The sequence below is a fragment of the Salmo trutta genome, chromosome 6 (assembly GCF_901001165.1).
Source record: "Salmo trutta chromosome 6, fSalTru1.1, whole genome shotgun sequence".
NCBI lineage: Eukaryota > Metazoa > Chordata > Actinopteri > Salmoniformes > Salmonidae > Salmo > Salmo trutta.
The window spans coordinates 13,924,718-13,943,402 of NC_042962.1; the positions used below are offsets into that span (position 1 = coordinate 13,924,718).

Genomic DNA, 18,685 nt, shown 5'->3' on the forward strand with positions numbered 1-18,685 from the left:
CACTCAAGTGTTGCTTTAGCAGTATGCTCAGGGTTATTGTCCTAATGGAAGGTGAACCTCCGTCCCAGTCTCAAATCTCTGGAAGACTGAAACAGGTTTCCTTCAAGAATTCCCCTGTATTTAGCGCCATCCATCATTCGATCAATTCTAACCAGTTTCCCAGTCCCTGCCGATGAAAAACATCCCCACAGCATGGATGGTGTTCTCAGGGTGATGCGAGGTGTTGGATTTGCGCCAGACATAGCGTTTTCCTTGACGGCCTAAAAGCTCAATTTTAGTTTCATCTGACCAGGGTACCTTCTTCCATATGTTTGGGGAGTCTCCCACATGCCTTTTGGCGAACACCAAACGCGTTTGCTTATTTTTTTCTTTAAGCAATGGCTTTTTTCTGGTCACTCTTCCGTAAAGCCAAGCTCTGTGGAGTGTATGGCTTAAAGTGGTCCTATGGACAGATACTCCAATCTCCACTGTGGAGCTTTGCAGCTCCTTCAGGGTTATCTTTGGTCTCTTTGTTGCCTCTGATTACTGCCCTCCTTGCCTGGTCCGTGAGTTCTGGTGGGCGGCCCTCTCTTGGCAGGTTTGTTGTGGTGCCATATTCTTTCCATTTTTTAATAATGGATTTAATGGTGCTCCGTGGGATGTTCAAAGTTTCGGATATTTTTTTATAACCCAACCCTGATCTGTACTTCTCCACAACTTTGTCCCTGACCTGTTTGGAGAACTCCTTGGTCTTCATGGTGCCGCTTGCTTGGTGGTGCCCCTTGCTTAGTGGTGTTGCAGACTGGGGCCTTTCAGAACAGGCGTATAAATATATATATATATATATATATTTATTGAGATCATGGAACAGATCATGTGACACTTAAAGTCCACCTGTGTGCAATCTAACTAATTATGTGACTTCTGAAGGTAATTGGTTGCACCAGATCTTATTTAGGGGCTTCATAGCACCACTTCTCCGTTTTTAAACAAGTTTTATTTTTCATTTCACTTCACCAATTTGGACTAAATTTGTGTATGTTCATTACATAAAATCCAAATAAAAATCTATTTAAATTACAGGTTGTAATACAACAAAATAGGAAAAACACCAAGGGGGATGAATACTTTTGCAAGGCACTGCACGCACATGGGTTTAACATCTTGAAGTTTGTCCATGTAGTATTTGTTGTATGTGTAAATGAGGGAATGTGTGTATGTACAGTACAGGTTGTGAGGTGCTGTGTCCTGTGTGTGTACTGTATGTGAATTGTGAATATATGAAGAGTTTATTTCCAAAACGCTATATCAACCAATTTTTCATGTGTTTTTTTTTAAATCAGAAATGATAGTTTATGGGTACTTTAATGTGTGTGTAAAATATTACTGTTTTCAGATTTTTTTGTATTAATAGATTTTAGATGTATATGAAAATGAAAATGTAAAAAAATAAAATGCTATGTATCCATTGTTTGGCTGTAATGGAATGTTGGTGTACTGTTTATTTCACTGATGTGGTTGTCTCACCTTGCTATCTAAAGATGAATGCACTGTCACTGTAAGTCTCTCTGGATAAGAGCATCAGCTAAATGACTAAAATGTCAAATGTAAATGTTTTATACAGATGCCATATTACCGTATTGATATCTTTTGTATTTTTTTTATATTGATGTCAGAAATGTATAATTACTACTTCTTTGTAATATGTGACTGTGTAAAAACTAGCAGTACTACTTATCTCTCTCAGAGTGAGGTGGATATATAGCATTTTGCAAAAAAAACATGATTATTTGTCTCTGAAATGAAACCATGAAGTAATAGATTTGAAACACATGTCATTGAACAAGCCCATGCCATGATTAGATAGGGGAAACATTTCTTTCAACAATAAAAGCTCATTTACTAACATTTCTGAAAATGGTTAGCGTTTTGGAATGAAACTCTTCATTTGTACAGTATGTGCTGTGTGTGCGTGAGCAATATGTGGTGCTGAATGGCTGTATGTTAACAGATGTACTATGAGTGTACGTGTGTGAGGATATGTGTATATGAGTATATGTGGTGTGTAATGGGAAATGCAGGTGGTGGGATGTGAAAAGCAGTCCCTCTCTCCCTGTAGACCGGTTAAAGTCCAATGAAGTGAACACAGGACACAGACTGTGACGCTCTACCCCCACCCACCACACACACACACACACACACCACTGCCCTGAGCAGAAATACACACACGCTCACACACACAAGAAAATACACAAACACTCACACAAGGATTTGGAAATAAATGTTCCCGAAAGGTGAAAGGAGGTGTGAGACTGAACAGGAGTGCCGTGTTTTCTCTCTGTGTAGCTGTGATCGGCAGCCTTCTGAAGACGGCAGAGTTAATAATGCAGTCAAACTGTTCCCCTTCACTAAGCCTCCCTCCTGTGAAAGAAGTGTGTGTGTCCCTCTGTGCAAACTGAAGGTAGACTGGAGTTTTGTTGGAAGGTTTCAGGGTATTTCCAACATTTTGAATCAATTCTTTTCACCTCAGCAGGGTAGAAAAATACCTACAAAGTCACAACTGCCGCCAAATTGGGTGGCTAGTCTTAAAGGGGCCTTTTGGATTCTGGAATCCCTCTTGCTTAAGAACAGGTTCTGTACACACAACTCAGCCCTAAGTGCCAGTTCATGACATTGCAGAAGTGCATAAATGTCCCAAAGCGGACTAATCTGACTGTGTGTATCACGGATTTCAAGCACAATGTCTGTATGATCAGCTGTGTGTGTGTGTCTGTATGATCAGCTGTGTGTGTGTGTGTGTGTGTGTGTGTGTGTGTGTGTGTGTGTGTGTGTGTGTGTGTAGTTGAATGTGTACCTGCTCCGTGTGCCATTTTTCATATGAATTATAATAAATAAATATGAAGCCGAGTCCAAACTCTCATGGAGTCATATGTCCATTCTGCCTGAAGTTACTGCTACCATCTAACACCTTTCTAGAATAAGGAAAACACACATTGCTGAGGTTTTGCCTGGCTTAAGAAAGGAAATATACTGCTAACCTCACAGTCGTTTGGGCCATGTCTGTTCTTAAACCATCCATTTAGCACCACCCCCCACCACCACCACCACCACCACCAGTCCACACAACACTCAGGTTCCATGGTTAGGTTAGAGAGGCAACGTCTGTAGCCATAAGACTAGCACCATGGCTGACTCGGTCCTGGCTGGAGCTGTGAGATTTTAACACGCTTAGAGACGAGGCGAGAACTACAACTACAGAAACAACACTCCCAAGTGTAAAAACTGACAGCCAGCAGGAGCCGAACCACAAAACAGTCGTCTCGGGGAGGGAGTAGCCAACATACACACTAGATATAGCACTCACACTGTTACACACACACTCTTGGTCTTTCTCACACTCTCCTGTTCGTACACACAACATACAAATCATACTTAGTTACCATACCTTAATGCCTATAAACACACTAATTACAGACAGACAGCCGTACCACCCAGTGTAGACAACACAAATACCGGTCACATTCATCACCAGACACATAACGCTGTGATATTAACAAACCACAACAATTGCAGTCCCTAAACCCAAACTATTTCCTCTGTGCTGGAGAGGTGTATTCTTGGCACATCTCTATGGAAACTTGGGGACTAGAGGGGGAAGTGGAGTTGAGTGGAGAGAGAAAGTAGAAGGCCGAGAGCGAGTCGTTTTAGGAAGGTGAAATGGATCTACTACTCATGCTGAGGAGGAGAAATGGATTCTCCATATTGGAGCTGGAGCCAGGCTGCAGGCTGGAGCTGGAGCCAGGTTGCAGGCTGGAGCTGGAGGTGGAGCCAGGCTGGAGGTGGAGCCAGGCTGCAGGCTGGAGCTGGAGGTGGAGCCAGGCTGGAGGTGGAGCCAGGCTGCAGGCTGCAGGCTGGAGCTGGAGCCAGGCTGGAGGTGGAGCCAGGCTGCAGGCTGGAGCTGGAGGTGGAGCCAGGCTGGAGGTGGAGCCAGGCTGCAGGCTGGAGCTGGAGGTGGAGCCAGGCTGCAGGCTGGAGCTGGAGGTGGAGCCAGGCTGGAGGTGGAGCCAGGCTGCAGGCTGGAGCTGGAGGTGGAGCCAGGCTGCAGGCTGGAGCTGGAGGTGGAGCCAGGCTGGAGGTGGAGCCAGGCTGCAGGCTGGAGCTGGAGGTGGAGCCAGGCTGGAGGTGGAGCCAGGCTGGAGGTGGAGCCAGGCTGGAGGCTGGAGGTGGAGCCAGGCTGGAGGTGGAGCTAGGCTGGAGGTGGAGCCAGGCTGCAGGCTGGAGGTGGAGCCAGGCTGCAGGCTGGAGGTGGAGCCAGGCTGGAGGTGGAGCCAGGCTGGAGGTGGAGCCAGGCTGGAGGTGGAGCCAGGCTGCAGGCTGGAGCTGGAGGTGGAGCCAGGCTGGAGGTGGAGCCAGGCTGGAGGTGGAGCCAGGCTGGAGGTGGAGCCAGGCTGCGGGCTGGAGGTGGAGGTGGAGCCAGGCTGCAGGCTGGAGGTGGAGCCAGGCTGGAGGTGGAGCCAGGCTGCAGGCTGGAGGTGGAGCCAGGCTGGAGGTGGAGCCAGGCTGGAGGTGGAGGTGGAGCCAGGCTGCAGGCTGGAGGTGGAGCCAGGCTGGAGGTGGAGCCAGGCTGCAGGCTGGAGGTGGAGCCAGGCTGGAGGTGGAGCCAGGCTGCGGGCTGGAGGTGGAGCCAGGCTGGAGGTGGAGCCAGGCTGCGGGCTGGGAGACATCCAAGAAGGTGGGTGTAGCATCCCCATGCTTCTTCACACTGATCAGGAACAGGAGTTTAACGGTGATGCTAACAGGACGTGGCTGGCTTGTACAGCATTCACAGCTTACATTCAGAATCTAACAGGACGTGGCTGGCTTGTACAGCATTCACAGCTTACATTCAGAATCTAACAGGACGTGGCTGGCTTGTACAGCATTCACAGCTTACATTCAGAATCTAACAGGACGTGGCTGGCTTGTACAGCATTCACAGCTTACATTCAGAATCTAACAGGACGTGGCTGGCTTGTACAGCATTCACAGCTTACATTCAGAATCTAACAGGACGTGGCTGGCTTGTACAGCATTCACAGCTTACATTCAGAATCTAACAGGACGTGGCTGGCTTGTACAGCATTCACAGCTTACATTCAGAATCTAACAGGACGTGGCTGGCTTGTACAGCATTCACAGCTTACATTCAGAATCTAACAGGACGTGGCTGGCTTGTACAGCATTCACAGCTAACATTCAGAATCTAACAGGACGTGGCTGGCTTGTACAGCATTCACAGCTTACATTCAGAATCTAACAGGACGTGGCTGGCTTGTACAGCATTCACAGCTTACATTCAGAATCTAACAGGACGTGGCTGGCTTGTACAGCATTCACAGCTTAGATTCAGAATCTAACAGGACGTGGCTGGCTTGTACAGCATTCACAGCTTACATTCAGAATCTAACAGGACGTGGCTGGCTTGTACAGCATTCACAGCTTACATTCAGAATCTAACAGGACGTGGCTGGCTTGTACAGCATTCACAGCTAACATTCAGAATCTAACAGGACGTGGCTGGCTTGTACAGCATTCACAGCTTACATTCAGAATCTAACAGGACGTGGCTGGCTTGTACAGCATTCACAGCTAACATTCAGAATCTAACAGGACGTGGCTGGCTTGTACAGCATTCACAGCTTACATTCAGAATCTAACAGGACGTGGCTGGCTTGTACAGCATTCACAGCTTACATTCAGAATGTATATTCGTTCACATTCCATCTCTCTCTGTGAAACTGGCCGTAGGTTTACTATTCTGAGTGTTCATCTCCTTCAACACGCTCTTAGCCTTCAATCCCCTTGGGAATTTATTTACCCTACCCTCATGTCACAATGTTTTCATTGATCAAGAAACCTAAACTGCCTACTCTATCCTGCAGAACAAAAGTTCAGATTTAGTAAGTAAAAGTCAAGAAGCATTTAAATCACTGATTGATTATATTTAATGATTACATCTGAAATGTAGTAAAATTCCCTGACACTTGCATTCCTTCCCTGAAGTGTCCTTAACACAGTTTAAACACACCACATTCACACAGACCACAACACATTCACACAGACCACAACACACCACATTCACACAGACCACAACACATTCACACAGACCACAACACATTCACACAGACCACAACACACCACATTCACACAGACCACAACACACCACACCACATTCACACAGACCACAACACACCACATAGGGTTGAAACCAACTACATTCTGCAAAATATTTATTGAAATATTAACTATGTGGACTCCAATAAAGTGCTTATTGATGAAGTCGAAATGGAACTGACCACAACCCTAACATTTGTGAAGTATATGTAGCACCTGTTATTAGTTCACATCATGGAATATCCCTTTTGCCTCCAGCCTATAGTCCAGTATGAGATAGATAGATATTATATCTATCTATAAAGGAGCAGAAACACAGATATTAAAAGAGAAAGACAGAGACACAAGTCCATTTATTCAACAACAAAATAAGTCCATAGATGAATTGAGAACCCAACAAACCGCTACAAACGAGGCTGCTGCTGACCTGACCTCCTGGGGGCGACAGCCAGGATTCGCAGGAATCACAGGAGCGCCACTATACAACAGAAAACAGATTCAACCGAGCAGGTAGAGGAGACGTGCCGCAGATGAGAGGGGGGAGAGAGATGAGGTCGCTGAGCCAGAAAGGTAGGTGGGGATCCTTGTAGAGTAGTGGTCAGTATGGGTGGGGGTCCTTGTAGAGTAGTGGTCAGTATGGGTGGGGGTCCTTGTAGAGTAGTGGTTAGTATGGGTGGGGGTCCTTGTAGAGTAGTGGTCAGTATGGGTGGGGGTCCTTGTAGAGTAGTGGTCAGTATGGGTGGGGATCCTTGTAGAGTAGTGGTTAGTATGGGTGGGGGTCCTTGTAGAGTAGTGGTCAGTATGGGTGGGGATCCTTGTAGAGTAGTGGTCAGTATGGGTGGGGGTCCTTGTAGAGTAGTGGTCAGTATGGGTGGGGGTCCTTGTAGAGTAGTGGTCAGTATGGGTGGGGGTCCTTGTAGAGTAGTGGTTAGTATGGGTGGGGGTGCTTGTAGAGTAGTGGTTAGTATGGGTGGGGATCCTTGTAGAGTAGTGGTCAGTATGGGTGGGGGTCCTTGTAGAGTAGTGGTTAGTATGGGTGGGGGTCCTTGTAGAGTAGTGGTCAGTATGGGTGGGGGTCCTTGTAGAGTAGTGGTCAGTATGGGTGGGGGTCCTTGTAGAGTAGTGGTCAGTATGGGTGGGGGTCCTTGTAGAGTAGTGGTCAGTATGGGTGGGGGTCCTTGTAGAGTAGTGGTCAGTATGGGTGGGGATCCTTGTAGAGTAGTGGTTAGTATGGGTGGGGGTGCTTGTAGAGTAGTGGTTAGTATGGGTGGGGATCCTTGTAGAGTAGTGGTCAGTATGGGTGGGGGTGCTTGTAGAGTAGTGGTTAGTATGGGTGGGGGTCCTTGTAGAGTAGTGATCAGTATGGGTGGGGATCCTTGTAGAGTAGTGGTCAGTATGGGTGGGGATCCTTGTAGAGTAGTGGTCAGTATGGGTGGGGATCCTTGTAGAGTAGTGGTCCGTATGGGTGGGGGTCCTTGTAGAGTAGTGGTCAGTATGGGTGGGGATCCTTGTAGAGTAGTGGTCAGTATGGGTGGGGGTCCTTGTAGAGTAGTGGTTAGTATGGGTGGGGATCCTTGTAGAGTAGTGGTCAGTATGGGTGGGGGTCCTTGTAGAGTAGTGGTCAGTATGGGTGGGGGTTCCCCCTCAGTGGCATCTCTGTGATCTTTGGCTGTGGGGCTGTGGGGCTCTCTTCTCTTCAGCTATCAGAGAGGAATTCCTCCTGGGCCAGTATATGTTCAGTATTTATTTCAAAGTGCCCCTCCTCCTCCTTCCTTCCCCCGTCTCCCATCGTCACGGTAATGACGGATGAGCTAAACCCCGGCTCAGGAGAGAGAGATGAGAGGGAGTGTAGCCACACACACACACACACACACACACACACACACACACACACGAGGGCAGATACATACAGTAGCACAGACAAGTGCAGACATACACACGGACAAAGACACACTGATGTGTAAACTAAACCCAGTCCGTGCTATAATTAGATACACATTACAGTCTCTGTGGTTGATTTATTATGTCTGTGTGTGTGGTTGTGCTTACTCGTGCCTGTGTGTCTGCTCTATGGGTGTGTGTGTGTGTGTGTGTGTGTGTGTGTGTGTGTGTGTGTGTGTGTGTATGTGAGTAAGCAAGAGCGGAGACCAGTTTGGACAGTACAGACGGGTCTGGTCCCTTCCCTTTAGTCAGTGTTTCATGCCGAGCAACGGCCTCCGTGCCGAGCAACGGCCTCCAGGGGTCAAGGTCCCAGGTCAAAGTCAGTATAAGTTCCAATAAGGCCACAGCAGGGCCCTCAGCATCAGTCTGTCTCCGCTGTTGCCTGGGCAACCGTTGCCAAGAGCCCCGTAGCCAGGTGGGCCGGGGGCGGGACGGTGGGGGTGAGGGGGGGGCTAGACACTGGGCCGTTGGCGGGTGGTGTCGTAGGATCGACACACCTGGGACTGAGACACCACCCCATGTTCCTCCTGGGAGAAGGCATAGCCATCTAGAGAGATGGAGATGAGAGAGAGAGATGGCGAGAGAAGGAGAGAGCGTGAGAGAGCGTGAGAGAGAAAGCGAGAGAGATATGGAGAGAGAGAGAGAGAGAGCGCGATATGGAGAGAGATAAAGTACGCACATGTATTGTCACCTACCTAGACAGTATATTATATGACCTAGACAGTAAATTATATTTACTAGAAAGTATACTATATGACCGAGAAAGTATATTATATTTCTTAAACAGTATATTACAGTGAGGGAAAAAAGTATTTGATCCCCTGCTGATTTTGTACGTTTGCCCACTGACAAAGAAATGATCAGTCTATAATTTTAATGGTAGGTTTATTGGAACAGTGAGAGACAGAATAACAAAATAATAACAAAATAATCCAGAAAAACGAATGGCAAAAATGTTATAAATTGATTTGCATTTTAATGAGGGAAATATGTATAAGACCCCTCTGCAAAACATGACTTAGTACTTGGTGGCAAAACCCTTATTGGCAATCAAAGAGGTCAGACGTTTCTTGTAGTTCGAACCTTCAGCTCCCTCCACAGATTTTCTATGGGATTAAGGTCTGGAGACTGGCTAGGCCACTCCAGGACCTTAATGCGCTTTTTCTTGAGCCACTCCTTTGTTGCCTTGGCCGTGTGTTTTGGGTCATTGTCATGCTGGAATACCCATCCACGACCCATTTTCAATGCCCTGGCTGAGGGAAGGAGGTTCTCACCCAAGATTTGACGGTACATGGCCCCATCCATCGTCCCTTTGATGCGGTGAAGTTGTCCTGTCCCCTGAGCAGAATAACACCCCCAAAGCATAATGTTCCCACCTCCTTGTTTGACATTGGAGATGGTATTCTTGGGGTCATTGGCTGCATTCCTCCTCCTCCAAACACGGCGAGTTGAGTTGATGCCAAAGAGCTCCATTTTGGTCTCATCTGACCACAACACTTTCACCCAGTTGTCCTCTGAATCATTCAGATGTTCATTGGCAAACTTCAGACTGGCATGTATATGTGCTTTCTTGAGCAGGGGGACCTTGCGGGCGCTGCAGGATTTCAGTCCTTCACAGCGTAGTGTATTACCAATTGTTTTCTTGGTGACTATGGTCCCAGCTGCCTTGAGATCATTGACAAGATCCTCCAGTGTAGTTCTGGGCTGATTCCTCACCGTTCTCATGATCATTGCAACTCCACGAGGTGAGACCTTGCATGGAGCCCCAGGCCGAGGGAGATTGACAGTTCTTTTGTGTTTCTTCCATTTGCGAATAATCGCACCAACTGTTGTCACCTTCTCACCAAGCTGCTTGGCGATGGTCTTGTAGCCCATTCCAGCCTTGTGTAGGTCTACAATCTTGTCCCTGACATCCTTGGAGAGATCTTTGATCTTGGCCATGGTGGAGAGTTTGGAATCTGATTGATTGATTGCTTCTGTGGACAGGTGTCTTTTATACAGGTAACAAACTGAGATTAGGAGCACTCCCTTTAAGAGTGTGCTCCTAATCTCAGCTCGTTACCTGTATAAAAGACACCTGGGAGCCAGAAATCTTTCTGATTGAGAGGGGGTCAAATACTTATTTCCCTCATTAAAATGCAAATCAATTTAAAACATTTTTGACATGCGTTTTTCTGGATTTTTTGTTGTTATTCTGTCTCTCACTGTTCAAATAAACCTACCATTAAAATTATAGACTGATCATTTCTTTGTCAGTGGGCAAACGTACAAAATCAGCAGGGGATCAAATACTTTTTTCCCTCAATGTATATTACCTAGACAGTATATTATATGTCCTAGAAAGTATATTATATGTCCTAGAAAGTATATTATGTCCTAGAAAGTATATTATATTACATAGACAGTATATTACCTTGACAGTATATTATATTACCTACAAAAAGTATATTAACTGTATACAGGGAATGAATACAAGTAGCCGAGGTCAGGACAGCAACAAGGACAGGGATACTCACGGGACACGTTGCTCTGCTGCACAGAGTTCTTGCACCCCACATTGGAGGGTGTTTTCCTAAAGACCCGGGTCAACAGGTGGGCACGCTCGTTCAGACTGGAGGGGAGGAGACAGACAGGTCAGTCCACCAATCACAGAACACACAAACACTCAGTGACAGGTCACAGCACCAATCACCCGGGAGACTCTCTGTTACTGACAGGTTAACACGACCAACAGGATAGGTGGAAGTTCTACTCAGGAGACTAATTGTGACCTAATACTTTCAGAAGCCTTCATTTCCTGAATGTCACTGACTTGTTACACTAGACGTACAGTGTGAGATGCTCATATTCATTCAATGAAACCTGGTCATAAGCAGCTCAGGTCCGCTCTGGTTCCATGTTCAACATAACGCTCACATCCCAGAACACTCGATAACGTGGGACGCGCTCTGCTCGTGCAGGCCAAAATTTACTTGTCCAGTGTAGCAGGGAAAAAAACTACTGTGTTCCTGATTACCCCAGTGTAGCTCCTATGTCAGCCTGTTTGATTACCCCAGTGTAGCTCCTATGTCAGCCTGTTCGATTACCCCAGTGTAGCTCCTATGTCAGCCTGTTCGATTACCCCAGTGTAGCTCCTATGTCAGCCTGTTCGATTACCCCAGTGTAGCTCCTATGTCAGCCTGTTTGACTACCCCAGTGTAGCTCCTATGTCAGCCTGTTTGATTACCCCAGTGTAGCTCCTATGTCAGCCTGTTTGATTACCCAGTGTAGCTCCTATGTCAGCCTGTTTGACTACCCAGTGTAGCTCCTATGTCAGCCTGTTTGATTACCCCAGTGTAGCTCCTATGTCAGCCTGTTTGACTACCCAGTGTAGCTCCTATGTCAGCCTGTTTGACTACCCCAGTGTAGCTCCTATGTCAGCCTGTTTGATTACCCAGTGTAGCTCCTATGTCAGCCTGTTTGACTACCCAGTGTAGCTCCTATGTCAGCCTGTTTGACTACCCAGTGTAGCTCCTATGTCAGCCTGTTTGTGCTATCATGCCAACTCTTTGTCACTAATTGTCATGCCAATGACAGCAAGGGAGTTGGCACTGGCAAGAGCACAAACAAATCTGGGACCAGGCTATCATTTCCTCGTCTCCTTTCCTTTATGGACACATATAGGTGAAAAGACAATCTGTTTCCACCATATTGCTAAGACCTTTCAGACCTTCAGATCTGTGGTCTTGAAGGAAAGAGAGAAGTGAGAATAGATTATCTAGTTCTATTAGGGTTGAAGAAGTCAGTCTGGCATCCACCCCTGCCTAGACCTGACCCCAAGTTAAGTATACTTTTTGATGTGACTACCAGAGTCATACCTGATAGGGTAGAGTCTAGTCCAGGGGCGGGCAAACTTTTTGGCTCGAGGGCCATATTAGGATTTTGACATTCAACAGAGGGACGCATTTTTTGGGGGACCAATTGTTTGTTAAAATCAATATGCATGGGCCTCCCGAGTGGCGCAGCAATCTAAGGCGTCACTACAGACCCGGGTTCGATCCCAGGCTGTGTCACAGCTGGCCGTGACTGGGAGACCCATGAGGCGGCGCACAATTGGCCCAGCGTTGTCTGGGTTAGGAGAGGGTTTGGCAGGTCGAGATTTCCTTGTCCCATCGCGCTCTAGCAACTCCTGTGGCGGGCCGGGCGCATGCATGCTGACACGGTCACCAGGTGTACGGTGTTTCCTCCGACACATTGGTGCTGCTGGCTTACGGGTTAAGCGGGCATTGTGTCAAAAAGCAGTGCGGCTTGGCTGGGTTGTGTTTTGGAGGACGCACGGCTCTCGACCTTCACCTCTCCCGAGCCCGTACGGGAGATGCAGAAATGGGACAAGACTGTAACTACTAATTGGATACCACGAAATTGGGGAGAAAAAGGGGATGAGGGGGGCCATACTTTGCCCCCCCCCCCAGTCTAGGCATATGTCTTAGCTGGTACTGAAGAGCAGATTGACATTCAGTTAATCCAATCAAATCTCATTGTGACTGACACTATTTTTCCAGACAACACACCATCATCGCTCCTCTACCTCAATGACCAAAATAACCAGCCCCATTCCTGCCCTCGTTAACACACACACGCATGCATTCTCACTCACATGCAAACTCACACACACACAATCCCCCAGCCTTCCTCTCAATCCTCCTCCTACCCATCTTCCTCCTCCTCATCACTAATGGCAACGCTAAACATTCTGATAACAGTCTGTATCCAAATGGAACAGATTGTTTCCTCCTAATAGAATGCTTTTACAGGATGCTCCCAGATTGTCTAATTCCGCTGTGGAACACGGTAGGTTACTTCTCTAGATCAGGCAGCCAATAAGGCCATATATCATCACATGAGAGGGGTTTCCCTAGCACTGGGCACGGGCCCTGATTTGATCCACAGAGTGTGTGGACCGGGGCCAGCCTCCCCAAGGTCACACTTCTGAGCAAGCAGCTGGGACCCGCTCCTTATGGTACCACAGGGAACCTCGAACTGGCGTGTTTGGCAAAGCCTGAAATAAGGTTTTGCAACCGTATCATTCGCCAAAGAAAATGAGGTCTGCTAAATGAATAATAAGGTGAATGATTGAAGAATGAATGGATAGACGAACACATGAATAAATAAACATAGAAATAGCACATATTTAAGCTATGACTGAATCCTGCTGCATGTCGGCCCCTGTACTGTCGCTGTCTGGAAGGGCATTGAGACTTCAAACAGTCCAAGGATGCACCACATCTAAATACTTCCCCAGAGAAACTTTGGTCCTCTACCTTTCCCACCCCCACCCTCATCCCAACCCTCTCCCGTTAGGAAATACAAATGTGTGCGTTTCTCCTCCGTTCCTCTGTGAAACTCCTCCTCAGTGTTATCCATGGTCGTTGCTGGGGCCCCTCCTGGTTCCTACCCATGTTTGGGAGCAGGTTTAGCCCAGGACAAGGCCCTCACCTCAGGGCTAGGGAAGGCTGTGTGCGTCCCCTGTCCAAAAACAATGCCCTGCCTCCCTCTTCCCCTCCCCTCCCTGAGCACCTCCTCGCGCCAGCTCTGTCCAAGCCAGTTCTCTGCTCTGGACTGGATTGTTAGCCTAGCCGTCTCACTGGATGATTGAGGACTATTGTTCCTGCCCAAAGCCCACCAAAGAGCCCCATTCCCAGCCAATATCCCACATAACAGCCCCTCAAATGGCCAAACCTCAGTCTTCACTCTCCCACTCCATTTCTCAACCTAATACCTCCAATGTTCTAAACCCCATCTAACGGTTTCCACCCTGAGCTGTTCTACTCTTCTCTTATGACAGATATGACTAGAAACACACAATACAAACTAACACAAACGGCTCTCTCTAAAACACAACCACAGAAGCTACAGTACACCCAGTCCACACACCCAGTCCTTACAGCAGTGGAAACCTGTCCACTTCCTGACTCGAGAGAATCAAATGGAGCGATACAAAAAAAGACGGAGAAAGAAAAGAAAAACATAACATGAGACATGAGTACTGAGGTGGGTGAGTGAGAGAGACGAGGGGAAGAAAGGGATCACTCCACACACAGGTCAGAGGTCACACAGTGAGACAGGTCAAACCAAGCCAAGGTGCTACCTGTATGTATGTGTATGTGTGTGTGTGTGTGTGTGTGTGTGTGTGTGTGTGTGTGTGTGTGTGTGTGTGTGTGTGTGTGTGTGTGTGTGTGTGTGTGTGTGTGTGTATGGGCGTCTGTGCCCTGAGCTGTGGGACTAGGGGACCTCAGCTTTGGCTTTGGCCTTGTGGATGGGTCAACCAGGTTACCAAGAGTTTACCAAGAGTTTACCAAGAGTTTACCAAGAGTTTACCAAGAGGTTACCAAGAGGTTACCAAGAGTTTACCAAGAGTTTACCAAGGTTACCAAGAGGTTACCAAGAGGTTAGAGGGCCATGGTTACAGCACTGTTCTTCTCTCATACAAACAGTCATATAAACACTAGGACATAAATCATAATAAACACGCACATTAATCTTACAGACTCGTAACAAAATCTTTGAAGGGTGTTTCCCCTCAGTCCAAGGAATTATCATGATCTCTGATACGGCCTGAAAATGATATTAACTATGTCACAGTAAATTCTGTAGAGCTCCTGTCTGTGTCCTCCCAACTGTGATCCCATGATGCAGTGTGTGTGTGTGACCTGCGTCCACTGGCGTCTCGGAGCACAGCGGCCCCCGGGTCAACAGCCCTGGCCTCCAGCTCCTGGACCTCTTCCAGAAGAGACTTCTGCACAGTGCGACGACCCCTACAACACATTCACAGGGTTATACTGCTTATTAGTCCCACAAGGATTTCACTGTTTCTTTGGTGATATCTGCGAGCAAAAAGGCTTGATTTTGCTGCAGCAATTCTGATTTAACCATTTTATGCAGTAAAAGTGATGGTGATTGGTTAAAATTGCAAGTCCTCTTTTTGTAGTGTGATGATCAGACAGTTTTAAGTGACTAATAATTAGACGATTGGTCAGTTTCGCTAGTCCTTGAGGGGAATGGTTGATTTTTCTAAAATAATCTGCGTTCACTAAATCGCAAAATCCTGGAGGGACTGTGTTTTCCACATACATGTAGGAGTATTTATTGAAATGTGACTTTTTTTATGTTTATATAATATGCATGTGTGTGTTTTAGAATGTCTGTGTATTGCTTTGGGTGGTAAATACGGTGCATTCAGACACCTTGACTTTTCCCACATTTTGTTACGTTACAGCCTTATTCTAAAATTGATTAAAACAATTTTTTTCATCAATCTACACACAATAACCCATTATGTTTGCAAATGTATAAAAATATCATATTTACATAAGTATTCAAATCCTTTACTCAGTACTTTGTTGAAGCACCTTTGGCAGCGATTACAGCCTCAAGTCTTCTTGGGTGTGACGCTACAAGCTTGGCACACCTGTATTTGGGGAGTTTCTCCCATTCTTCTCTGCAGATCCTCTCAAGCTCTGTCAGGTTGGATGGGGAGCGTCGCTGCACAGCTATTTTCAGGTCTCTCCAGAGATGTTAGATTGGGTTCAAGTCCTGGCTCCGGCTGGGACACTCAGGGACATTCAGAGACTTGTCCCAAAGCCACCACGTTTTCTTGGCTGTGTGCTTAGGGTCGTTCTCCTGTTAGAAGGTGAACCTTCGCCCCAGTCTGAGGTCCTGAGCTCTCTGGAGCAGGTTTTCATCAAGGATCTCTTTGAGCTTTGCTCCGTTCATCTTTCCCTCGATCCTGACTGGTCTCCCAGTCCCTGCCACTGAAAAACATCCCCACAGCATGATGCTGCCACCACCATGCTTCACCGTAGGGATGGTGCCAGGTTTCCTCCAGACGTGACTCTTGGCATTCAGGCCAAAGAGTTCAATCTTGGTTTCATCAGACCAGTGTAGCTTGTTTCTCATGGTCTGAGAGTCCTTTAGGTGCCTTTTGGCAAACTCCAAGCGGGCTGTCATGTGCCTTTTACTGAGGAGTGGCTTCCGTCTGGACACTCTACCATAAAGGCCTGATTGGTTGAATGCCGCAGAGATGGTTGTCCTTCTGGAAGGTTCTCCCATCTCCACAGAGGAACTCTGGAGCTCTGTCAGAGTGACCATAGGGTTCTTGGTCACCTCCCTGACCAAGGCCCTTCTCCCCTGATTGCTCAGTTTGGCTGGGTGGCCAGCTCTAGGAATAGTCTTGGTGGTTCAAAACTTCTTCCATTTAAGAATGAGGGAGGCCACTGTGTTCTTGGGGACCTTCAATGCTGCAGAAATATTTTGGTACCCTTCCCCAGATCTGTGCCTCGATACAATCCTGTCTCGGAGCTCTACAGACAATTCCTTCGACCTCATGGCTTGGTTTTTGCTCTGACATGCACTGTCAACTGTGAGACCTTATATAGACAGGTGTGTGCCTTTCCAAATCATGTCATATCAATTGAATTTACCACAGGTGGACTCCAATCAAGTTGTAGAAACATCTCAAGGATGATCAATGGAAACAGGATGCACCTGAACTCAATTTCAAGTCTCATAGCAAAGGGTCTGAATACTTATGTAAATAAGGTATTTCTGTTTTTTGTTTTTAATAAATGTGCAGAAATGTCTAAAACCGTGTTTTGACTTTGTCGTTATGGGGTATTGTGTGTCGATTGATGAGGAATTAGATTTATTTAATCCATTTTAGAATAAGGCTGTAATGTAACAAAATGTGGAAAAAGTCAAGTGGACTGAATACTTCCCGAATGCACTTTACCTGTTCATACGCATGTATGTATTGATTTTGATTGTACATATGCAGTGTAAGTGTGTTACTCACGCGTTCCAGGCAAAGTCTTTGAGTAGACAGGCTGCTGGCACCAGGACCAGCCCCAGCCAGAAATGCCAGCAGCGCATCACCCTGTTAGCCTGCAACACACACACACACACAACGTCAACATCACACACACAACGTCAACATCACACACACACACACACACACAACGTCAACATCACACACACACACACACACAACGTCAACATCACACACACCACGTCAACATCACACACACAACGTCAACATCACACACACACACACACACACACACAACGTCAACATCACACACACACACACACACACAACGTCAACATCACACACACCACGTCAACATCACACACACAACGTCAACATTACACACACACACACCATCAAAATAACACACAATGTCGACATAACACACACACACCGTCAACACACACACAGTCAACACACACAACGTCAACATCACACACACACACCACGTCAACATCACACACACACACACACACACACACCACGTCAACATCACACACACACACACACACGTCAACATTACACACATACACACACACACACACACAACGTCAACATCACACACACACAACGTCAACATTACACACACACACCATCAAAATAACACACAATGTCGACATAACACACACACACAGTCAACACACACACACAGTCAACACACACAACGTCAACATCACACACACACACACACACAACGTCAACATCACACACACCACGTCAACATCACACACACCACGTCAACATCACACACACACACACCACGTCAACATCACACACACGTCAACATTACACACATACACACACACACACAACGTCAACATCACACACAACGTCAACATTACACACACACACCATCAAAATAACACACAATGTCGACATAACACACACACACACACCGTCAACACACACACACAAACAGTCAACACACACACACAGTCAACACACACACACACAGTCAACACACACACACACACACACAGTCAACACACACACACACACACACACACACACACAGTCAACACACACACACACACACACACACACACACACACACACACACACACACACACACACACACACACACACACACACACACACGCAACGTCACCACACACACACACACAACGTCAACACAACACACACACAACGTCAACACAACACACACACACGTCAACACAACACACACACACGTCAACACAACACACACACACACGTCAACACACACAACATCAACATAACACACACACACAATGTCAACATAACACACACAATGTCAACATAACACACCACATCAACATGACACACCACATCAACATGACACACCACATCAACATGACACACCACATCAACATGACACACACACACACACACACACAATCAACATAACACAACACACATACAACGTAACACAACATTCCAGCAACAAGTTAGACAGATACTCTTCATTGAGTAACAACAGGGGTCTCCTCCCTCTGTCATCCAGCTGCAGTCAGTCGCGTTGACCTCTGACCTTTAACCCTGACTCTAGGGGTTAATCATCCACTCAACTTCTGTCTCTCTACCTCTCTCTCAATCAGCTGCATCTTCCTTTCTATCTCTCCACTCAGATTCTCTCCATCTGTATGTATTTTTCTTTCTCTTGAAGCGTCTGTTTCTTTATTCATCTCTGCCTGTTGTCCACCTTTAGCCCCCCCCCCCCCCCGCTCTCCCCTCTCTCTTTGTCTTTCTACAAGGTATCCATTTCTGCCACCATATGCTGAATACCAGTAA

General features: G+C 46.9%; 2 protein-coding genes across 4 annotated transcripts in view; both read right to left on the reverse strand.

The window, feature by feature from the left end:
• Window positions 1-6,233: 6,233 nt before the first annotated feature.
• Window positions 6,234-8,066, reverse strand: LOC115195268 (formin-2-like). Its single transcript, XM_029755040.1, has 3 exons — window positions 8,043-8,066; window positions 6,763-7,832; window positions 6,234-6,729 (listed from the first exon to the last, which is right to left on the reverse strand). Exons 1-3 carry the CDS (start codon window positions 8,064-8,066, stop codon window positions 6,597-6,599), a joined length of 1,227 nt encoding a protein of 408 aa, XP_029610900.1. The 3' UTR covers window positions 6,234-6,596.
• LOC115195482 (phospholipid-transporting ATPase IB) overlaps window positions 6,455-18,685 on the reverse strand; it is a 102,329-nt gene continuing 90,098 nt past the window's right edge. For all 3 annotated transcript variants that reach the window (XM_029755365.1, XM_029755366.1, XM_029755367.1), the window contains 4 exons: window positions 16,904-16,992; window positions 14,763-14,867; window positions 10,590-10,684; window positions 6,455-8,620 (listed from right to left, as the gene is read on the reverse strand). In XM_029755365.1, the coding sequence (XP_029611225.1) occupies window positions 8,526-8,620; window positions 10,590-10,684; window positions 14,763-14,867; window positions 16,904-16,992 (384 nt within the window). In that variant the 3' untranslated portion in view covers window positions 6,455-8,525. The remainder of the gene's footprint in view (window positions 8,621-10,589; window positions 10,685-14,762; window positions 14,868-16,903; window positions 16,993-18,685) is intronic.